The sequence below is a fragment of the Bos mutus genome, chromosome 3, assembly GCF_027580195.1.
Source record: "Bos mutus isolate GX-2022 chromosome 3, NWIPB_WYAK_1.1, whole genome shotgun sequence".
Classification (NCBI taxonomy): domain Eukaryota; kingdom Metazoa; phylum Chordata; class Mammalia; order Artiodactyla; family Bovidae; genus Bos; species Bos mutus.
This window is the reverse complement of record NC_091619.1, coordinates 108,216,146-108,240,748: the sequence shown is the minus strand read 5'-3', so window position 1 is coordinate 108,240,748 and position 24,603 is coordinate 108,216,146. Positions and strand designations below refer to the sequence as shown.

The following is a 24,603-nucleotide window of genomic DNA, read 5'->3' as shown; positions in this document are numbered from 1 at the left end:
TTTCTGCAGTATCTGTTAACTGTAATAGTTCCTTGTCAGTTAACTCTCTCGTTTTCTTATTGCTTTGAAATATTGTCAATGCAGGAAAGACAAGATAAATGCTTAATTCTTTTTTTGTCATTTTAAAAAATAAGTTGATACCCTCACAGGCTCTACAGATGACAGGTAAAGGTTGTTTTTTGGGTGGGTGGGGGAATGAGGGAGCTATCCTGGTAAGTCATCAAAAATGGATTTATGTATTGTTTATTGTACTGTATTATACTTCATGGCAAATAGATGGGGGAACAGTGGAAACAGTGATGGACTTTATTTCTTTGGGCTCCAGAATCACTGAAGATGGTAACTGCGGCCATGAAATTAATAGATACCTGCTCCTTGAAAGAAAAACTATGACAAACCTAGACAGCATTATTAAAAAGCAGAGACATTACTTTGCCAACAAAGGTCCATATAGTTAAAGCTGTAAAGCTATGGTTTTTCCAGTATTCATGTATGGATGTGAGAGTTGGACCATAAAGAAGGCTGAGCTTCAAAGAATTGATGCTTTTGAACTGTGGTGTTGGAGAAGACTCTCGAGAGTCCCTTGGACAGGAAGGAGATCAAACTAGTCAATCCTGAAAGAAATTAGCCCTGAATATTCATTGGAAGGAATGATGCTGAAGCTGAAACTCTAATACTTTGTCCACCTGATGTGAAGAACTGACTCATTAGAAAAGACACTGATGCTGGGAAAGATTGAAGGCAGGAAGAGAAGGGGACGACAGAGGTTGAGATGGTTGGATGGCATCACTGACTCGACAGATGTGAGTTTGGGCAAGCTCCGGGAGTTGGTGATGGACAGGGAAGCCTGGCGTGCTGCAGTCTATGGGGTTGCAAAGAGTTGGACATGATTGGGCGACTGAAATGAACTGAGAACTGATATACGTCAGTTGTACCATCTGTGGTCAGTAAAATCCTCAGTTAGCCCTTGAGTCATTCTGTCATGACTTCAGTAGTCTTTGGTAATTTACTTGCTTTTTGATGCAGGATGAAGCACCTTGATGCTGGGAATGATTGAAGGCAAAAGGAGAGAACAGCAGAGAATGAAGAGGATGAGATGGTTAGATAGCATTACCGACTCAATGGACATGAACTTGAGCTAAGTCTGGGAGATGGTGAAGAACAGGGAAGCTTGGCATGCTACAGTCCATGGCAAGGAGTCAGACATGACTTTGTAGCTGAATGATGAAGCAGCTTCATGTGTGTATTCCCTATTCTGGATCTGAAATCAACCATTTCTGCCAGGAGTCCTGATCCCTCTTAGTGGGAAATAGTATTTAGGGAACATAACACTTGATAATCTTTTTTTTTTTTTTTGACTGTACTTGGAAGATGTTAGTTCCCTGACCACAGGTTGAACCCATGCCCTTGGCAGTGAAAGTGTGGAGTCCTAACCACTGGGCTCCCAGGGAATTCCCAGGACTTTTTAAAGTTATATCATCTTAGTTTCTAGATTTAGGAAAGTTCTCTGGAGTTTCTACCGAGTGTGGGAATCTGTGTCCTAAGCATTTTGCACATTCATGGTTGGACTCCTTTGGAGCCCATTTAAAAAAGTTAGGTGATCAGATTCTTTTGTTCAGTATGAGCTCTACTTGATGTTGCTCATAAGAAATCTAAAATGAAATGAAACTAAAAAAATTAAAAATAAAACAGTGTATATAAAGCATATGCAGCAAAATCAGAATTTTAATATTAAAAGAAAACTATGTAAAAAAATGATCTGCCACAGATTTCTGACTTTATTCATAACAGATATAATTCACTTTGAGAATGTAATTGCCATGAATTTTTATGTATCAAAAAGCCTTGTAGTGAAGTATATAAAACAAAAATTTAAACGGTTTAGAGGTTTATAGTTTAATTGAACCTGGTACAGAATGAGGAGACATTGCCTTTTTACATTCTCATGGAACATTTACAGAAATTAATCATAATTTATACTTTGAAGAAGATTGCAAATTTTAAAACCTTAGAATTTAGAGATTACATTCTTTGACCATAGTGCATTAAAACTGAGATGAGTAGAGTATCAATTAAAACAATCCAACAGTTTTGAAATTTTAAAACTTTTAAGCAACTCTTGGGTTAAATAAGTTATAACTAGCTTCAGTTGTTTATAGAGTATAATAATGGTGTTATATGTTAATTATACCTTAGTAACAAAAAGAGTATAGCAATGAGAACATGCCATATCACAACTTGGGATATGAGCAGAGCTATACTGTAAAGAAAATATTTAAGGCAGTTCCTTGGCAGTCCAGTGGTTAGGAGTTTGTGCTCTCACTGCCAAGGGCCCACGTTCAGTCCCTGATTGGGGAACTAGGATCCTATAAGCCAGAAGATGGGGCCAAAAAAAAAAAATGGGAGTGGGCAGTCCTAACTACTGGACTGCCAGGCAAGTCCCTGTAACCACTGTGCTTTGATGACTCTTGGAAAAAATAGAGTAATATATCATGTTCCTGGATGGGAAAACTCAATGTTATTAAAATGGGACACAGTATGCTATAGTGGAAGGGGCATTGCAGTTTTAAACAGGGGCATCTAAGCAAAAATCTGAAGGAAATGAGAAACCCATACAAATCTCTGAGAGGAAGAACATGATAGGAGAGGGCAAACAAACAAGGGCAGTAGCTCTGAAGCAGAAGAGTACTGCGCATGTTTTATGAGCATCGAACAGGCAGTTGGAGGTGAAAGAGCAAGGTGGTGAACAGTCAGAGAAGAGATCAGGGAGATAACTGTCTAGATCATGTAGGGTCTTTTAAGGCCAGATAATTCTTTGCTGTGGTGGCTGTTGTATACATTGATGTTTTGCAGCATCCTTGACCTGTACCCACTAGATGTCAGTTGAACTCCCTAGTTGTGATGACCAAAAATGCCTCCAGACACTGCCAACTTTTCTAGATTTGGGAAGTGAAATTGCCCCTGATTGAAAACCACTCCTTATTAAGTGGCTGTGGATCCATCTTGGGGGAGGCTTGGAGGAAGATTTATGGTTGTGTTAGGGGCTTCCCAGGTGGCTCAGTGGTAAAGAATCCACCTGCCAAGCAGGACACATGGATTTGATCCCTGGGTTGGGAAGATCCCGTGGAGAAGGAAATGGCAACCCACTCGAGTATTCTTGCTGGGGAAATCCCATGGACAGAGGAGCCTGCTGGGGCTTTAGTCAATGGGGTTGCAAAGAGTTGGATATGAGTTAGCCACTAAACCACTACCACCACCACCACTTGTGGTAATGGTGCAGAGTCCTTCCTCAAGAGAACCAAATCTCCCCACAATTAAGAGGCAATGGGGGACTTCCCTAGTGGTCCAGTGGTTAAGAATCTGTCTTGCAATGCAAGGGATACCAGTTCAACCCCTGGTCTGGGAAGATCCCAGCTGCGTTGGAGCAGTTAAGCCTGTGTGCCACAACTACTGAGCTTGTGCTTTAGAGTCTGTGAGCCACAGCTTCTGAGCCCATGTGCTACAACTACTGGAGCTCCATGCCCTAGAGCCCGTACTCCACAAGAGAGAGTGTGCGTGCAGTTGTGTCCAACTCTTTGAGACCCTGTGGACTGTAGCCCGCCAGGCTCCTCTGTCCATGGAATTTTTCCCGGCAAGAATACTGGAGGGATTTGCCATTTCCTAATCCAGAGGATATTCCCAACCCAGGAATTGAACCTGCATCTCTTGTGTCTCTACATTGGCAGGCGGATTCTTTAGCACTGTGCCATCTGGGAAGCCACAATAAGAGAAGCTGCCGCATTGAGAAGGCACAGTGAAGAGTAGCTCCCGCTCTTCACAACTAGAAAAAGCTTGCCTGCAGCAACAGAGCCCCACTATAGCCGAAAATCAATCAGTCAATCAATAAATCTTAATAAAAAAGAGCCAGTGAGTCAGTTAATTAACTTGGTCTGGAAACTGGTCACATGTCCTTAACTTCCACTCTGATGCCTTAAGTGAGTTTCTGGCAACCAGATTTAGACATTTTTCTGGTAGATTACGCTGCCCATGTATTTCATTGCTAGAATCATTGTGAACAGTTAGCCACTGCCAGGCTCCTGCAGGCCAGGCACTCTGATTACTGGTGCCTCTCTGCTGCCCTTATCTTGGGGTTGAGTGCTGCCACTTGGCCTTTGCTGCCTGGGCCCCCATCTCAGGGGGCTGGCTTCCATATCTGACTTCCAAAAGAGAGCCGCCACACAGCTTCTCAGGGTATGCGCTTCTCTCACTAGTGTAGCGTCCTCTGGGCCTTCTCAGAGAATGTAGTTGGGTAATAGGTGTGTAGGTTGCAGAGGATAAATGAACGATGTTCCTGTCTCCCTGAGCCTTTGGATTTCCTCTCCTACATAATGCCAGTGGAACTTTGCTCTCTCAGTCTCTAAACTTTATTACATCTTCATTGTTAGTGTAGTTTTGATTTGCATTTCCCTAATGATTATCAGCTATTGTTGAGTATAAGTTTAAACCAACAACTAAGCCGGTAGAGCCACCTCCAGCTGCACAGCTAGCACATTACATTCTGAATCTGTAGTTATCTCACTCATTTTAATGAATTATATAATCTCCTTGGTCTAATACCCTCAGCATCTGTTTTCACACGCAGTCCCAGGTTTTTGCCTTTATATGTTAGCAAGGTTTTGGCATTTTGGACATGTAATTTCTTCCCTGTTGGGTCATAGTGTGTATTTGTCTTACTGCAACCAATTCGTGGGTCTAGTGATAACAGGGTTGGTTGTGGTTGATCTTGAAGAGAGTTAACATCTTCTCGCAAGTCATTTGTGTCACATAAGGATGTCACAGATATTCAAGAAAAGAAAGGCTGTTCTTACATACAGGATGGTAAGTTATTTCTCCTGGAGATTTGAAGTTGTCTTTTTCATTCTGGTTCAATCACACGTTCCCATTCCAGGTTTAAGGATCCATTCTTTTCCTAGTCATTGCCCTTACTTTCATATTAGAAATGGTTCGACTGTGAATTCATGTGATAATTGTAGTTCAGCTGTTTGCACAGTTAGATTTTGCATTTCATTTTTAGTAATACCAAGCTAGGAAAGTGGAAGTGAAAGTCACTCAGTTGTGTCTGACTCTTTGGGACCCCATGGACCATACAGTCCATGGAATTCTCCAGGCCAGAGTTCTGGGGTGGGTAGCCTTTCCCTTCTCCAGCGGATCTTCCCAACCCAGATATCAAACCCATGTCTCTCACATTGCAGGTGGATTCTTTACCAGCTGAGCCATCAGGGAAACCCTTCAACCTATGGTTATAAGAATTAAGACTTTTTTTTTTAATACCATCATGAAAGTGCTCTGTTTCTCAGACTGTGATTTGATTTGAGAGTTAATGGACCTGAACTTGTTATTCTTTAACTGCTGAAGAGCACTTGGAGAATCCATCTCATAAATCTGTTACATGAGATGGATATAACTCATCATTACTGCCTTAACAGTTAAGTGTAACAACTCTAATGGCACTGTGTGGCAGGGATTACTAGCCTCCTATTTCCTCTTTGAGCCCAATGCTTAAACCCAGAGACACAATCAAGCCAATCTCCAAATCTCATCCTTGTGGGTCTGTCTACTGTCAACACTGCCACTACCTACCCTGTATTAGTCAGAGATCAGAAACTGAAAAGTAAATTGAATAAGAAAAGTTTAGTGTAAAGAATTATCAACCAGTAGCAGAGAATTATGGAGAAGGTGATGGCACCCCACTACAGTACTCTTGCTTGGAAAATCCCATGAACGGAGGAGCCTGGTGGGCTGCAGTCCATGGGGTCGCGAAGAGTCGGACATGACTGAGTGACTTCACTTTCACTTTTCACTTTCACGCATTGGAGAAAGAAATGGCAACCCACTCCAGTGTTCTTGCCTGGAGAGTCCCAGGGACGGGGGAGACTGGTGGGCTGCTGTCTATGGGATCGCCCAGGGTCGGACACGATTGAAGCAACTTGGCAGCAGCAGCAGCAGCAGAGAATTAACTCTTAAGGGCAAAAGAGAATATTAAAGTTTACAGACTAGCAGGTAAAAGGAGTAGCCACTAGCTGTAGGACTGAGGCAAAGTACCAGTGATGGAAAGATGTGAAGATGCCTGTCTCCCACCTTCAGGGCTGAGATTCAAATTTTGGAGAGGGTGGAATGCCAGTAGATGCTGAAGAAGTTTTAGGTGCTGCAGATTTTTGCTGGCAGGGAGGAAACCTTCCTCGGGTGCTGACAAAAGTCACTAGAAAACCCCTTGCTGAACCTGAGAAGAAGCCACCTGGAGTATCGGCATAATTCTCTGGGAAACCTGCTCATTGGAGTACTGCTGAAACTTGCTCGGTATGCTACCCTCTAGGGAGCTGACCAAATCTGATAGGAAACTGCCTGCGGGTGTGTGTGTGTGTCTGAGTAGGAAACCACCAGTGGAGTTGTGTGTGTGTTGCTGAGACTGGTGGGGAGTTGGCACCTGGGGAGAGGGCCATCGACTGTCTCATAGACCACTGGCCTCCACTGGAGCCAAGCAGATTAGAGCACAGTGCAATGAGAAGAGGACCCATTCTTTCCAGAGTATTCTTTGGGTGCAATCTGTTGTCAAAAGTTAACACTGCCAGATGACAAAGGAGAAGTGTTTATAGATGCCAAAAACAAGGCAGAGAAAATCAGATTTGAAGTTGAAAGACAGTAGGTATATAGTTGGTAACTCAGATACTTACATTTCTTGTGCTCTTCATTCCTTTGAAAATGAAAGTGAAGTCGCTCAGTCGTGTCCAACTCTTTACGACCCCATGGACTGTAGCCTGCCAGGCGCCTCCACCCATGGGATTTTCCAGGCAAGAATACTGGAGTGGGTTGCCATTTCCTTCTCCAGGGGATCTCTCCGACCCAGGGATTGAACCTGGGTCTCCCGCAATGCAGGTAGACTCTTTACCATCTGAGCCACCAGGGAATCCCTCATTCCTTTGGGTTTACCTTGATTTCCATGTGGTGTAATTTTTCTTCTTTCTGAAAAGTGAAAGTGAAAGTCGCTCAGTCGTGTCCGATTCTTTGTGACCCCATGGACTGTAGCCTGCCAGGCTCCTCCATCCGTGGGATTTTCCAGGCAAGAATACTGGAGAGGTTTGCGATTTCCTTCCTAATGAGCTTGAGGTCATATCTCATTGTAGTTTTGATTTGCATTTTTCAAGTAATTAGGGGCATTGAGTATCTTTTCTCCTGCTTATTGGCCATCTGTATATTTTCTTGGGAGAAATATCTGTTCAAGTCCTTTGCCCCTGTTTTTTTTAATCAAATTTAATTTTTGGTGACACCACACAGCATGTGGGATCATAGTTCCCCAACCAGGAAATGAACCCACACCCCTTGCAGTTGAAGCATGGAGTCTTAACCACTGGACTGCTAGGGAAGTCCTGCTTTTGAATTGGGGTGGTTTTCTTGTAGGTTTTAGGAGTTTTCTATATATTCTCAGTATCCTTTATCAAAAAGGAGATTTGTAAATACAGTTGACCTTTGAACAGCATGGGGGTTGGGGCACCAGCCCTCCATGCAGTGGAGCACCCCACATGGAATTTATAGTTGGCCCTCTGTGTCTGTGATTTTTCCATATCTGTGTAGTACTGTAGTATGTACTGTTAAAAAAAATGCAGACCAACCTAGATGGCATATTCAAAAGCAGAGACATTACTTTGCCAACAAAGGTCCAGCTAGTCAAGGCTATGGTTTTTCCTGTGGTCATGTATGGATGTGAGAGTTGGACTGTGAAGAAGGCTGAGCGCCGAAGAATTGATGCTTTTGAAGTGTGGTGTTGGAGAAGACTCTTGAGAGTCCCTTGGACTGCAAGGAGATCCAACCAGTCCATTCTGAAGGAGATCAGCCCTGGGATTTCTTTGGAAGGAATGATGCTAAAGCTGAAACTCCGGTACTTTGGCCACCTCATGAGAAGAGTTGACTCACTGGAAAAGACTCTGATGCTGGGAGGGATTGGGGGCAAGAGGAGAAGGGGATGACAGAGGATGAGATGGCTGGATGGCATCACTGACTCGATGGACGTGAGTCTGAGTGAACTCTGGGAGTTGGTGATAGACAGGGAGGCCTGGCGTGGTGCGATTCATGGGGTCAGAAAGAGTCAGACACGACTGAGCGACTGATCTGATCTGATAAGTGGACCCATGCAGATCATATCTTTATACATCATGTGCCTAAAAACATAAAGTAAGAATTTTAAGTTTCATTAATGTCTTGAATTATGTAGAAAAATGACTTGAGTTATAAACCAAAATTACAGTAATTCTAAGTTTTTTAATTGCCCATATATTTACCTTTATTAAGATCTTTATTTTTTCATATGGCTGTGAATTACTATATTATTTTGTAAAATTATTTTTAAATTTTCTTTATTTTTAATTGGAGGATAATTGCTTTACAATATTGTGTTGGTTTCTGCCATATATCAACATGAATCAGCTATAGGTTATGTATATCCCCTCCCTCTTGAACCTCCCTCCCACCCCATTCCCACCCCTCTAAGTTATCATACAGAGCATCAGATTTGAGCTCCCCGCTTCATACAGTAAATTTCCGCTATCTAGTTTTATATATGGTACTGTATATGTGTCAGTGCAACTCTCTTAATTTGCCCCACCTTCTCCTTTCCTGCTGTTTCCACAAGTCTGTTCTCTATGTCTGCATCTCCATTGCTGCCCTGCAGGTAGGTTCATCAGCACTATCTTTCTAGACTCCATGTGTTTTCATTAATATATAATATTTGTTTTCTCTTTCTGACTTCCTTCACTCTGTATAGGTTCATCCATCTTGTTAGAACTGAGTCAAATATGTTCCTTTTATGGCTGAGTAATATTCCATTGTGTACATGTACCAGAACTTCTTTATCCATTTATCTGATGATGGACATCTAGGTTGCTTCCACGTCCTAGGAATTGTAAATAATGCTGCAATGATCATTGAGGTGCATGAATTTTTTTCAGTTAACGGTTTCCTCAAAGTATATGCCCAGTATGTGAATTACTTTCTATTGCCCTTTCATTTCATTGTCCTTCAGTAGTATGAACTTTCTCAGGCTTTATTTATTTGGTAATGTCTTAATTTCTCCTTGAAGGAGAGTTTTACCGAATAGAAGATTCTTGGTTATCTGCTTTTTCTTTTAACATTTTGAATATATCAGCCTGCTGGCATACAGTCTTTCTAATGAGTTCAGTTCAGTTCTTTCACTGAGTCATGTCCGACTCTTTGTGCCCCTGTGGACTGCAGCGCGCCAGGCCTCCCTGTCCATCACCAGCCCCCGGAGTTTACTCAAACTCATGTCCATTGAGTCAGTGATGCCATCCAACCCTGCTTACATACTTACTGCGGACACCTTGTGTGTGATGAGCCAGTTGTGTCTTGCTGCTTTCAAGATTTTCTCTTTATCTTTGGCTGTTCAAAGTGTCTTTATGTGGATCTCTTTGAGTTTATCTTTACATGGTGTTTGTAGAGCTTCTTGGACATTTATGTTCGTGTTTTTCATCAAATTTGGGGACGTTTTCAATTATTAATTTTTCAGATATTCTGTCTGCCCCATTTTGCTCTTTCTGCTTCTGGGACTCCCACAATACATATGTTGGTACACTGCTTTGTGTCCTATAGATTCCTTACCGTGTTTATTTTTCTTCTATCAGTTTTCTTTCTTTTCCTCAGACTTGATAATTTCCATTGTTCTGTCTTCAAGCTTGATGATTCTTTTGTTTGCCTAAATCTGCCTTTGAATCCATTTAGTGAATTCCTTTTAGATATTGAACTTTTTGTCTCTAGAATTTCTTTTTTGGTTTCTTTATGTATTTTCTCTTTATTGATATTTCTGTTTTGTCTGTATAACATTTTATTGATTTTCTTCATATCTCATATCAGTTTTTCTTGCTAAGTGTTGACCACTCGTCATTCTGGTTTGTGAACCATTGACTCAGGTCATTTAAAAAATTCTGAAGTCAGACAGTTGATAGAATTGATAATCACAGTTAATAACTATATTATTATATATTATATAATAACTATATGTTATAGGTTCTTCAAAAATGAAAATGAAAATGAATGTAAATAAAACAGCAAAATACAAACTTAAATGAGATAACATCTTTTTCCTACCAAATGGAGGATGATGAATAAAACTTTATGCCAAGTAGTGGAAGAGTTCTGTAATACTGTATTTGGAAAGAATATCTGATCACAGAACTCTTTTTTTCACTTAGGGCCTCTTGCAGGTTTTGTATAACAAATATTGAGAGATGCAGAGTTACGGTATTCAGTTAATAAAAAAGATACAGAAAGGAGATACAACACAGTATGCTAGGACCTGTAGGTATCCCAAGATGAAAAAGATTTATCTAGAAAGTGATACTGACACATATATGTTAACTGTGCCACAAGTAACTGTAAGTGAAATATAAATGTAGTGCTACAGAGAAGTCAAGACTTCTAAATGGTTTATCAGAAAGTGCAAGTGAAGTCGCTTAGTCGTTTCCGACTCTTTGCGACCCCATGGACACTAGGCTCCTCCGTCCATGGGATTTTCTAGGCAAGAGTACTGGAGTGGGTTGCCTTTTCCTTCTCCAGGGAACTTCCTGACCCAAGGATCAAACCCAGGTCTCCCACATTGTAGACAGACGCTTTACTGTCTGAGCCACCAGGGAAGTATCAAAGAGCTTTATTTTAAATAATTATTGGAGAGAATTCCCTGGCAGTTTAGTGGTCAGGACTCTGGGCTTCCACTACTGGTGACTTGGATTCAGTGCCTGGTTGGGGAAGTAAGATCCTGAAAGCTGAGTAGCACCTCTTCCCCCGCCGCCCTCCACCCCACAAGAAAAGTAAGCATTGGAATTTCATCTGGTAGAACTCATTCCCAGTTGGAAGACAATAGTATGGGAATGGTATGATGAGAACTTTAGTGAGGAATAATAAATAACCTTACGCTATAACCAGAGTAATTGTTTTCAGAACTTAGATCTCCTTTCTACTATCTCCTTCAGTGTTTTTACTTAGGATAAAGTCCAGCGTCTAAACATGACTAATACTTAGGGTGACAAACTGAGACAGTTTTGAGAGTGAAAGGGAGCATGTTAATGATTACATGGGGATAGTAGGCATAAGCTGCGATGCTTTGGGCTAACTGGAATATGTGGTCACCCTTTCCATAAAGAATGTCCATTGTTTGGCCCATGATTTGTCATCAGCTTTGTCTTACAGTGCTGACTTGCTTTAGTCCCAGAATTCTTACCCACCTAGCCTTTCTGTTGTTTGAATTTTCAGTTTTTTCCTGCTAAGTTTTTTCCTTTACATTTGCTGTTCTTCTCTTGAATCTTTTCTTCTATCTTTTCACTTAATTCTTAGTTATCCTTCAGAAATTAAATTATGGAACAGTTTCTATTTCTTTCTTGACCTCCTCTATAGGTTAGCTAATCATGGAAAGTTAAGATTTATCTAAAACTGAAGATGTGTTAGAAATAGAAACGATAGTTCTTACGATCAGTTGAAGCGGGTGGTGGTTTTAGTAGGTAAGTCATGTCCAACTCTTGCAACCCCATGGACTGTAGCCCGCCAGGCTCCTCTGATCATGGAATTTCCCAGGCAAGAATACTGGAGTGGGTTACCATTTCCTTCTCCAGGTGATTTTCCTGTCTCAGGAATCAAACCTACATCTCCTGCATTGCAGGCAGATTCTTTATGAATGAGCCACCAAGGAAGCCCAGTTGAATGGCAGAAAATATTTTGAGAGTTCTTTGAATTCTGGGGTGTTGGGGCTCCTACTGAAATGAAAAAAAGGAATCAGTGGTGAAAAGAGTAAATTTTAGAGAAGAAGACAGTGAAAGACATTTGACAGTTTTCAGTCTCTACTTAATCATTGAAAAATCCAGGTTCAACTTTCTGAAAATAGAGCTTTTGGTTTAGTTTTCACTGAATAAGTTTATCATATAAACTCTTAAATTGTTGCAGATATTAAAACCAGTTTGAGAAAGGTGTTTATGGTGTTAGGCATTTTAGCAGTTATGTCCAGAGAATTTGCAAAATTGTATGGTGGATTTCCCTCATAGCTCAGTTGGTAAAGAATCTGCATGCAGTGCACGAGTCTGCCTGCAATTCAGGAGATCTGGGTTCGATCCCTGGGTTCGGAAGATCCCCTGAAGAAGGCAGTGGCAACGCACTCCTATGGCATTCTTGCTTGGAGAATCCCATGGACAGAGGAGTCTGGTCGGCTACAGTCCATGTGGTTGCAAAGAGTAGGACATGACTGAGCAACTAACACACACATGGTGGATAAAAGAGAAAATTAACATTTTAAAATAAAAATTATTGGTCCAGGATTCAGTAAATTTCTGTGGGTTTTTTTTGCCCACACCACACTGTGTGCAGATTTAGTTCCCCAACCAGGGATGGAATCTGGTTCCCTTGCAGTGGAAATGTAGTGTCCTAACCCTGGACTGCCAGGGAATTCCCTCTGTGATTTTTTAAATGTTTTAATTTTTTCCCGCAGGTGGTCATGGGTGGTATTTATCAATTCACAGTATATTGGGATTTTTAGCTCCCTCTAGGGTTAGGGAACTTTAGTGTTCTGTTTGGTAAGTAAAAATATACTCTATTCCCAGTGCTTAATTTTTGGAATAAAGAGGGATAAGTCATTTCCCCAGTGCTTTCCTTTAATTTTAAGCAGTGGATACATTTTTACAAACAAATGTTGTAGTGAATCCTAAATTTTAAGATAAGGGAGGATATCTTTTATTAATGTCATCTTATTGCTCCCTGGTGGCTCAGACAGTAAAGAATCTGCCTGTGATATAGGAGATGGGTTCAATCCCTGGGTCAGGATGATACCCTAGAGAAGGGAATGGCTACCCATTCTAGTATTCTTGCCGGTAGAATTCTATGGTCAGAGGAGCCTGGTGGGAGTTGGACACGATTCAGTGACTAACACTTTCACTGCATATTTCTGATTTGCTAATCATATGCTAAATGCTTTTCATTTAATCATGCTAACAATTCTGGGAAGTGTAGGTATCACTATATCTTTATTTTATGGGTAAAGAAATTTGAAAGTAAAAATCCCTTAAAGTTGTAGCATTTATTTTATAAGTTTAAATATGCAACAGTTACATGTTTTGAAAGGGGTAGAACCCATAAGACTATTTTGGTAACTAAAAATGAACTGGTATTTTTTGTCTTAAGTTAATATCCATATTCATTTGTTTATTTTTTTAATATTAGGTTTTGTGGTATTGAGAAAATCCTTGCCTATACAGAATAATTATTACAGATTCTTAAAATCAGCTTGGCTTTTAAGTCCAGTTAAATCTTTTATGAAACTTGAGGATTGAGTAATAACATTATTCAAAGCTAAATTACAGTTTATATCTAATTCTTGTTTGTAAATATACAGGTTAGACAAGAAGCACCCAGACACATTTAGCAAAACCACCGTATTACAGTCTTACTTGTACATTTGTTGTCACCCCAATGTTAGATTTTAGGCCAAGCAGGTGTTCTGCAGTTCTGATGTAGTCCATATTTGAGAGTAGTGTTAGTGTTAAGTGAGCAGTCACCAACAGATTTGAATTAAAAGATCAAAAAGCCAAACAACCCAATCAGAAAACGAGCAGAAGATCTAAATTAGACATTTCTCCAAAGAATACATGCGGATAGGCAACAGACACATGAAAAGATGCTCAACATCACTATTATGGGTTTTTAAAAAATTTATTTAGTTTTACTTGGAGGATAATTGCTTTACAATGTTGTGTTGGTTTCTGCCATGTATCAGCATGAGTCAGCCATAGGTATACGGATGTTCCTTCCTTTTTGAACCTCCCTCCTACTTCCCACCCCATCCTACCCAGCTAGGTTGTCACAGAGCACCAAGTTGAGCTCCCTGCATCATACAGATCTGTTTTACATATGATAATATATATGTTTCAATGCTGTTCTCTCAATTCATCCTGCCTTCTTCCCCTGCTGTGTCCACAAGTCTTTTCTCTATGTCTGCTTCTCTATTATTGCCCTGCAGATAGGTTCCTTAGTACCATTTTTCTGTTGTTGTTTAGTAGGTAAGTTTTGTCTGACTCTTCTGTGACCCCATGGACTAGCCCACCAGGCTCCTTTGTCCATTGGATTTTCTAGGCAAGAATACTAGAGTGGGTTGCCATTTCCTTCTCTAAGGGACCATTTTTGTAGATTCCATATATATGTGTTAATAAACGATAATTGTTTTTCTCTTTTTGACTTAATTCACTCTGTATGACAAACTCTAAGTTCATCTACCTCACTAGAACTGACACAAATTTGTTCCTTTTTATGGCTGAGTAATATTCTATTGTATATAACATCACTGCATATTAGAGAAATTAAATCAAAATTATAGTGAAGTGACCTCACACCAGTCAGACCTCACACCAGTCAGAATGGCCTCATGAAAAAGTCTACAAACGGTTCTTTCCCATCTTGCAAGATGGCGGGTGAAAAGGCTGAGAAGCCAGATACTAAGGAGAAAAAACCTGAAGCCAAGAAGGCTGATGCTGGCAACAAGGCTAAAAAGGTGGAAAAGGTGAAGAAAGTTAAGAAGGGGAAGCCCCACTGCAGCCGAAATCCTGTCCTGGTCAGAGGAATTGGCAGATATTCCCGATCAGCCATGTACTCCTGAAAGGCCTTGTACAAGAGAAAGTATTCAGCAGCTAAATCCAAGGTCGAAAAGAAAAAGAAGGTTTGTGTTCTTGCTACTGTCACAAAACCAGTTGGTGGAGACAAGAATGGTGGTACCCGAGTGGTCAAACTTCGCAAAATGCGTAGGTATTACCCTACTGAAGATGTGCCTCGAAAACTGTTGAGTCATGGCAAAAAACCCTTCAGTAAGCATGTGAGGAAGCTGCGTGCCAGCATCACTCCTGGGACCATTCTGATCATCCTCACTGGGCGCCACAGAGGCAAGAGGGTCGTTTTCTTGAAGCAGCTGGTCAGTGGCTTGCTACTTGTGACTGGGCCTCTATCCCTCAATCGAGTTCCTCTGCGTAGAACACACCAGAAATTTGTCATTGCCACCTTCACCAAAATCGATATCAGTGGTGTGAAAATCCCAGAACATCTCACTGACACTTCAAGAAGAAGAAGCTGTGTAAACCCAGACACGAGGAGGGCGAGATCTTCGACACAGAGAGAGAGAAATACGAGATCACAGAGCAGCGCAAGGTTGATCAGAAAGCTGTGGACTCACAAATTCTGCGAAGAATCAAAGCTGTCCCTCAGCTCCAGGGCTACCTCCGCTCCGTGTTTGCTCTCACAAATGGAATTTATCCTCACAAAGTAGTGTTCTGAACTTCTTGCAAAGAACCTAATTAAATAACTTGTCATTTCAAAAAAAGAAAAAGTCTACAAACAATAAATGCCAGAGAGGGGATGGAGAAAAGTGAATCCTTCTACACTGTTGGTGGGAGTGTTCTCCATTTCACTATAGTAAATCAACTATACTCCAAGGTAAAATAAAATTCTGTAAATAAGAAAAACAAAAACAAAATCAAAGTGAGTCAAAAGTAGATTCTCCCTTAATTGAAGCTCTACCATAGTAAGAAGTTCAAATACACAGAGAGGCTAACATTAAAAGGAGATAACCACATAACACTGGAAATTGTACTTGAGGGGCTTCAATGTATTGAAAATATTATTTATTTAATGGATTTGAATATATATTTTGAAAATTTCTGTTTAAAAAATACTGGCATATGCTGACATACCGTTTCCCTAGTTACTCTTGTTTCATTTGTGCCTTTCAGTTTTTAATATGCAAGACTTCATGGAAATAGTTTTCTTAATGTGTTTTTAGAACAGCTTAATAGAGATGTAGTTCATATGTCATGCAATTCACCCATTTAAAGCATATAATTCAATAGTTGTATTTTCACAGTTGTGCAACCACATCAGTTTTAGATCATTTTCATCACCAGAAAAAGAAAAAGGCAGTGTTGTCCAAAAAATGCATTTTCTTCAGACACTCAAACCCCTTTTCAGTGTAGCCCAGTGCTTTCATTCTTTGGCTTGCGGAGTCATGTCTCCCGTTTCCCTTTTATTCACATAGCTCATTGAGTGGAATGGTAGGTAAAGTGGCCTTTACTGTTTCTTTCCTTTTTCACTGTTTATATAGTTGAATTCAGTTATGTTAAATGTGTTTAATGAATCATCTGCATGATAATTTTTTATTTTTCTTTTTGTTTTCTTTTTGAAATTTTGAAATTTCACCAGGATGTGCCTTCCCGCCCCCCACTTTCTCTTTGGTATTTGGTATACCCATTCAATCTCAAATATCCATTTATTTAGTTCAGGGAAATTTTCTTCTATTATTTCACCTGTTTATTGTTCTCTTCCTTGGATTTGCCTTTGAGATTTCTTTTATACCTAATTGCTTAATCTTTCATGTTTTCATATAAAATATCTTTCAACTCTAACTTTTTGTTTTGTTTTTTTTTGGAAGTTTTTAGAACTCTTGTCAAAAGCTTGCCCAGCAAAATTTTTATTTTCTTGTCTGCTAATATTTTCATATGTCTCCTTTTCATGGCCATCTGGGTTTAGTTTTTGTATCTGTAGCCTCTCACGTATCTCAGCACTTAAAAGTAGAAACTTCTTTTCTGTAAATTGTTTCCTCCTGGAGTGGTTATTCTTTAATTCTTCTTGAACCTTCTCTTTCACATAGTTAATTTCTTTCAGAAATCTGGGATCCTTGATTGTCTTTTTGTTCAATGAATCTTAGATATTATTGATTACTATAGCTAGCTGTTGTGTTTTATTTGTAGTTATGTAGGTAGCTAGGTAGTTCTTTTTCCCTGAAGTTTCCCCTTTGAATGGGGAGACTCACCTGTAGTTTAGTGGGTTTATCATGAAGCAGAGTTGCTTCTCTTCTTGCCTCATGGATGAATAGTAGGTAGGGAGGCAGGAGGTTGGAATGCTCACACTTGCCAAAATGAGGAGGGCTTTAAAGACTAGAAGTGAAAAATACTAGTTGTGTCTTTATCAGCTTCTGAGTGGAGTTCCCTCTGCTTTAGATTTCCCCTTCTCTGTGTCTGTTTTAAAGGTCTGAAGTTACTTTATACTTGGCTCTGTTTCTGTATTGGGCCCTAACATACTCAAAAAGGAATCGTTTCTGTAATTTGACTAACTTTGATTTAAAGAGCAGCAGATTTCTGGCTTTCGCCTGAGAGTAAAACCTATTGATGCGATTGTTCTGTTCAGTTTTGATTAGAAGTTTAACATAGTTCTAATAATAAGTGTTGAAAGTTCTCAGTAAGTGTTGGCTGTGTTTTATTATTATTACAAATGTATATCATCTTTTGTGTTATGTGATAGAAAAGTGATTTGTAGCTTTTCCAAATCACTTTGTTGTATACCTGAAACATTGTAGATCAACTATACTTCAGTTTTTATAAAACCTTAAAAAATAGCTTTTTTAATAGGGAGAGTATGTATATATCTCTTAACTTTTGGTTTGGAAGTTTTGGCCTGAGAACCCTTTTATCCGTACTAAATTTTTGTTTTACTCTATTTGGTAGTGTTTTTGTTTATATTGTTATGAATTTGCATACTTTGGGTGAAGATTACGACTCTTAAGGGAGGAAGAAGGGATACTAAAAAGCATGAATGAAGAATGATAATAATGTTACTTTTCTTTTTTTGCTTTTTCAGTTTGAGCAGAAAACTGGTGCAGTTTTTGATGAAATTGTAGAGAACTGTAAGTACCATTCTTAAAAAAAAAACCCAAAACAGTGGTGTCTTAGATAATAAATACAAGTCTAGAGAAGGCATTTATCTATCACAGTGATTAGTTAGGGCTAATTAGTGTGATGGTCCAACTTGATTTGGTTTAGATCTTTCCACACCATCTTAGTGTTTTAATAAAGTTAATCTGACTTGTAAGAATCTTACTCTTTTCTTTAAATATTCTTGTAGTTACTACTATTGAAATATAGCCATGGTTTGTATATGTGTGGATCATGTTGAACTTATCACTCAAAATTGTTTACAGGGTCTCTTAATTCTCTCTTCATATTTTTTCCATTGTTACATGATTTTCTTAAAAGAAACTTTGTTTCTTAGATTATAAAAGTAATACATTCAATTTTATAATACAAAAATGAATAAAGCAGAAAATAAAAACCTTTATCTTTACCATTCTCCAAAGAGAATCTGGTTTGAAAGTGTAATATATATCTTTCCAGACTTTTTTCTATGAATGTAAATACATATCTTTATGTGATGGGCGGGAAGAGTGTACTGTTCTTGCATTTTTCATACAACTGCCTGGACATCTTCTGTTAGTGTTTATGGACCCATTTTATCCTTTTTAGTGTGTACTCAGCATTTTATTGTCTCACTGTACTGTAAGTTAACCAGATTCCTCTTTTACATGTGTGATATTATTTTCAACTTTTTACTGTTACAAACAGTGTTAAGTATGCATTTCTGTACACGTTTTTGTCTACTTATTGAAGTGTTTGTGTAGAATAAATTCCAAGAATAGAATTTTTTCTTCCAGTTTTATTGAGATATAATTGGCATGTTTTGACTTATGTACATCATTAAATGATTGCCACAGTAAGTTTAGTGAATCTAAGAATAGAATTGATGAATCATCAAAGGATGTTCATGCACTTGCTTATGATGGATAAATTTCATCATCTAAAATTCCTAAGGCAAGGGAAATGTGCTTTTCTTTTGTTTTGTTTTCTGTTTACCTTCACTAAAGGGATCTAGTAGTACCTTCCTTCTCTTTGGAATTAGTTTGTTAATATTTTTTGAGTGGTAACAGTTCTTTAGATTGCATATTGAAAAGTAACTAGCGTTCCTGATCTTCAGTGGATTTAATTATTAAATGTCCTTTTTATTGCATGCAAGTTTCAAAAATAGACTTTTGCTTGCTTGTCTCAAAAAAAAACATTTAGAAGTGTACTGGGGTATTTCACAAATATCAGGGAGGAGATAAAGAACACATTTCCTCCAGGGAACTCAATGAAACGTGATCATGGGCCTGCTCTGTCTAGTACTGCCAAAAAGCAGTTATGCTCCAGTGACTTTTAGTCTTTTTGTTTATCCATTTTAGATTTTAAGTTCCTAGTAAAAAGATTATAATTGGTCCAGCTGGTGTATCTTTGAACCAGTTGTCTGTGGTCGGGGGAACAGGGTCAAAAAGTAAAACATGCTGTTAGAAGGTATTCCTCAGCCATTGCTTCACGTTCAGCAAGTAATTTTTGATTTCCTGCTTCTGGATATGCCTTTGCTCAAGTCTGTATGCCAGAAATAGTAATTAATAGTAATAGTAATTAATCAAATAGCTTTCTAATGATGCTTTTGATTGGATACTTCTTTTGTGAAAGATGTTGCAGTACCAACAGTTTTAAAGCAGAAATCTTAAGGCAGTGAAGTACTAAGCATGCTGCTCCATGTGGCTCTTGACACACAACGTTTGGAATTTGTATTTCTGGTGCAGGTACTCTTTTTTGCTCCAGCCCTGCAAGCATTTTTAGGCTAGGGGTTTGCATGCAGGGGATTTTAAACCAAATGTTGAATGCAAATGGTGTGGTAAAGATTACCGTTTATCTCCCTCTTTCTGGTAGTTTATAATTAAGGGGCTGTTGAAGGCAGAGAAGTAACTAGCTTGGAAGAGGAGGCTGCTCTGCCTCCATAAGGGAGCTCAGGAACATAGACCTCTACATATAGAGAGAAGGGCAGACCACTATATAGATGGTATTCTGGAAGTTTCTGATTCCAAAGATGGCCATTTGAGGCCTACCATTTTGTCTTGATGTCCAGAAAAAAAGGAGATTCACTGTATCTCAGGCAGGTGCCTGAAAATGTCTTGTGTAATACCAGACCTAACTGTGTGTTCATTGCCCAAGACCACTAGGATGGGAACTTCAAGTATTTGTTTTATAAATCAAGTTCAGCCCTTCTAGGGTGCAACCTTTTAGCAAACTACAGTGTCTGCTACTGTAACCCTGTCAGTGAGGCCTTCGGGAAATTTGGTTTAAACATGAAAATAGTTAAATTGGCGTTTCAAATATATAGTGTTTTCAATGAAAGAGATTTAAAAGAAAAAAAAAATCTTTAATATTTTATGCAAATCAGAAGAGAAAGTAGAGTTGTCCACCTTCTAGTTTGTCATTTGTCTGGAGAATTGTACTGTCGATTTTTTAAGGTAACATGTTGGTAGTGGAAATGACTGATGTATAACTGATGTTCCTTTAACTATTGCTTCACATTATTTATGTGCAGTTTGAAAGAAGTTCAAAAATAATTTTTATTGACATATAGTTTATTTACAATGTCAATTTCTGCTATACAGCAAAGTGATTGTGTTATACATTTTTTTAATATTCATTTCCATTTATAGGATATTGAGTATAGTTCCCTGTGTTTATACAGTAGGACCTGGTTGTTGAGAGATTTTTTAAAAAATGCTTTTAGATAACTGCTTCTTTAAATCAAGGACTTCCATTGACTGAATGGCTCTAAGGTAACCACCAGGGAAGAATCCACCTGCCAGTGCAGTTTCAGTCCCTGGATTGGGAGGATCTCCTGGAGAAGGAAGTGGCCACCCACTCCGATATTCTTGCCTAGGAAATCCTATGGACAAAGGAACCTTGTGGGCTACAGTCCATGGGGTTGCAAAAGAGTCAGGCACGACTTGGCGAGTAAATGATAATAACAAAGATAACCACTTGGTCATTTACCAGTGGTTAATTTTCTTACTAATAGAAAAAGTTCATTGAATGTAACAAACTCGACAACTTCAAGGGAAAAATAAGAGCATTGTTGAATTTTCGTGTGCAGTCTTTGGATTAAAAAACTATTCTTATTGTTTTGATCACTTGCAGTATACTAGTTTATTTGTGAAAAACTTTACGTGTATTACTTTTTTAAAATCTTGATCATTATATAACTGGTAGATTAGATTCAACCATGTGTTGATATAACAGAAACACAATAGAAAAACTTATTTATTTATTTATTTTTTAAATTTTATTTTATTTTTAAACTTTACATAATTGTATTAGTTTTGCCAAATATCAAAATGAATCCGCCACCGGTATACATGTGTTCCCCATCCTGAACCCTCCTCCCTCCTCCCTCCCCATACCATCCCTCTGGGTCGTCCCAGTGCTCTAGCCCCAAGCATCCAGTATCGTGTATCGAACCTGGGAAAAACTTATTTTCTATGTGAAAAAAGCCTAGATGAAAAAATGCTCTGGTTATCAGGAATACAGGGTATTCTGGTTTTCTTTATCACTTCCTTAGTGTTTGGCTTCCATTCTCTGATGTTCTGAGATTCCTGCTGTGTCTTCAGCTTGTGATGGGTTAGGGAGGAAGGCAAAAAGGCATACTTCTCAATGGAATCAGCCTCTTAAAGAACTTTCCTAGAAACTCTACATATATATATTGGTTTCCATTTCATTAGCCATCCTGATTTTGAAGAAAACTAGGATTGTCCTTTAGCTGTGCCTGTTGGTCCAGCAGTAAAATTAAGGATCTCTTAATGAAGAGAAAGGGAATTGTTACCAGGTGTGTAATCTCTGCCATAACAACCCTCTGGATGAAGATATTACAGCTGTTTCTGTGTTACTAAGGAGGAAACTAAGGCTTAGAGACATCATTTAAAGTGGTACAACCAGGATTTGAATGCAGGTTTATCTTAACTCCCAAGCTCCTCTAAGCTCCTCTTAAATCTCTTGTCACCTATTTCTGAACTGCCCCCTGGTTCACTGGAATCACAGGTCTTGAATAGTAATTGTTATTCGGTAGAAATAAAAGAATATTTTGTAAAGTAATTTAGAGATATTTTAATGAGTGTTAACCATGACGAGTTTTTGGTACCGTCTATCAGCAGTAAAGAATCCGCTTGAAATTCAGGAGACACAGGAGACGTGGGTTCGAGACGTGGGTTCAATCCCTGGGTTCGGAAGATTCCCCTGGAGTAGGGTGTGGCGACCCACTCCAGTGTTATTGCATGGAGAATTGCCATGAACAAAGGATCCTGACAGGCTGCAGCCCATAGAGTTGCAGAGAGTCAGGCACAGCTGAAGCAACTGAGCACACAGAGTGTCAACATCAGTTTGTGTTTGAATTATAAAACATCTGTCTTATCAGTGCAGTTCAATTTTTAAAAGAACTAATAAGTTGAGCAGTATTGTTTTTTTTTTAACCTCAGAGCTACTTAAAAATTTCTGTTTATATGGCCTATTGCTGAGTATTGTTTTTGTCCTTCCAGCATTTGAAGGAATATCTTCTTTATGAAAATGTTGAAATCAAAACCTAGAGTTGTCTTTAAAGATAAAAACATGGGAATAAAACTGAGATGACTTTAACTTAAAACACCTCACCATTCTTAATAATTTTCTAGTTTATTAAATAAAAACATAGTTTTTTTTGAATTAAGCATTGTATTAAGTTTTTAAACTAATTTTTTCTTTATTTCTATGTTGCTAAAAGGAATATGTATTTGAAAACAAGTTACACTTTTATTTTAAGATTGTTATCTTTAAAACTGAGTGGTGACAGGAAAACTTAGAGACTGAAAGGAAGACATGAGTTGCATATGAATTTTAGTTTATGTTGATAACTAGTATAAAAGATTGGTAGAGTTGAAAGTATAAGACAAATTTTTAAATATAAGATGATTCAAATACAGGGTTCTCATCCATTTTCCAATGAAAAGATCACAACACTTAAGTTTTTAATTTCTACAGTGCATGTTGTCTTAGACATATAGATGAAAATCAGGTGTCGATCCATGTTAATTCAACTATTGTTAATTTAAATATATACATCTTTAAACTTCATGTTGCTGCTGCTGCTGCTAAGTCACTTCAGTTGTGTCCGACTCTGTGCAACCCCGTAGATGGCAGCCCACCAGGCTCCTCCGTCCTTGGGATTTTCCAGGCAAGAGTACTGGAGTGGGGTGCCATTGCCTTCTCCAAAACTTCATGTTAAGTAATATTAATTTAGAAAATACTCCTTTTCTCACAGTTATTTTGTGAAAGAATTTTAAGTACCTAACATGCATATTTTAGAAATTTGACTTTGTTAACACTAGTGTCATTTCTTAAATCAGTTAATAGTTTTCTAGAGCCTGCTGTCTAAATTATTTAAGATAAAGCATAGTTTGAATTTGCATTCTTATTACTGATAATGTGCTGCTTAACAGATCACCATAGTGGTTTAAAACGACAGTTTTATTATGCTTGTCGATCTGTGGCTCAGATATTCCGAAACGATACACGTGAGATGTCTTGTTTTTGTTCTGCAATATCTTGGTTCTTGGCTAGGAAGATTTGGAAACTCAGTAGGGAGAATCTGGAAGTGTGTTGTGTATCACATTTATCCTTTCATCTGTTGATGGACATTTAATTTGCTTCTATGTCTTAGCTGTTGTAAATAATGCTGCTGTGAACATTGGTGTGCATGTATCTTTTCAAATTTGTTTCCTCTTTCCTGGATATGTGTCCAGGAATGGAATTGCTGGATCATATAGTAACTTTTTAGTTTTTTAAGAAAACTTCAGATTGTTTTCTGTGGTGACTGTCTCAGTTTACATTCCCACTAACAGTGTAGGAGGCTTCCTTTTCCTGTACACTCTCTCCAGCATTTATTATTTGTGAACTTGTTGACGATGGCCATTCTGACCAGTGTGAGGTCATTGTAGTTTTGATTTGCATTTTTCTAGTAATTAGCTATGCAGAGCATCTTTTCATGTGCCTGTTGGCCATCTGTATGTCTTTAGAGAAATGTCTGTTTAGGTCTTATGCCCATTTTTTGGAGTGAATTGTTTTTTTGATACTGAGTTGTGTGATGTGTTTGCTTATTTTGGAAATTAAGCCTTTGCCAGTCACATTGTTAGCAAATATTTTCTTCCATTCTGTAGGTAGGTTGTCTTTTTTTTTTTTTTTTTAATGGTTTTCCTTTGCTGTGCAAAAGCTTTTTAAGTTTGGTTAGGTTCCATTTATTCTTGCTTTTACTTCTTTTACCTTGAGAGACTGATCTAAGAAAATTTTATGTCTGAGAATGGTTTGCTTATGTTCTCCTCTAGGAATTTAACGTTTCATGTGTTATCTTTAAGTTTTTAAGTCATTTTGCATCCATTTTGATGTCTGGTGTTCGGGAGTGGTCTAACTTTAGTGGTTTATATGACACTGTCCAACTTGCCGAACACCACTTACTAGAAAGACTGTCTTTTCTCCATTGTGTATTGCCCCTTTGTTGAGGATTAATTGACTGTAGGAATGTGGTCGTATTTCTGGCCTCTCTGTTTTGTTCTGTTGATCCATATATCTGTTTTTGTGCCAAAACCTTCATGTTTTGATTGCTGTAGGTTTGCAGTATTGTCTGAAGTCTGGGATGTTGTTCCTCTACCTTTGTTCTTCTTCCTCTGAACTGCTTTGGCAATTGTCGGTCTTTGTGATTCTGTGTAAATTTTAGGATCATTTTTTCTTTTAGGATCGTTTGTGGAAAATGTCATGGATAATTTGATAGGGATTGCATTAAATCAATAGATTGTGGTGTATAGTGTGGCCATTTTAGCAATATTAATTCTTCAAATCT

At 38.6% G+C, this 24,603-nt stretch overlaps 1 protein-coding gene and 1 pseudogene across 8 annotated transcripts in view; both read left to right on the top strand.

The window, feature by feature from the left end:
* ZMYM4 (zinc finger MYM-type containing 4) overlaps positions 1 to 24,603 on the top strand; it is a 163,910-nt gene that overhangs the window by 29,264 nt on the left and 110,043 nt on the right. For 7 of the 8 annotated variants that reach the window (XM_005892637.3, XM_070368447.1, XM_070368445.1 and 4 more), the window contains one exon: positions 17,695 to 17,740. In XM_005892637.3, the coding sequence (XP_005892699.2) occupies positions 17,695 to 17,740 (46 nt within the window). Of the gene's footprint in view, positions 1 to 1,217; positions 1,240 to 17,694; positions 17,741 to 24,603 lie in introns of those variants that run through there. The other variant, XM_070368448.1, reaches the window with a different exon arrangement.
* Positions 14,468 to 15,379, top strand: LOC138986310 (large ribosomal subunit protein eL6 pseudogene; annotated as a pseudogene).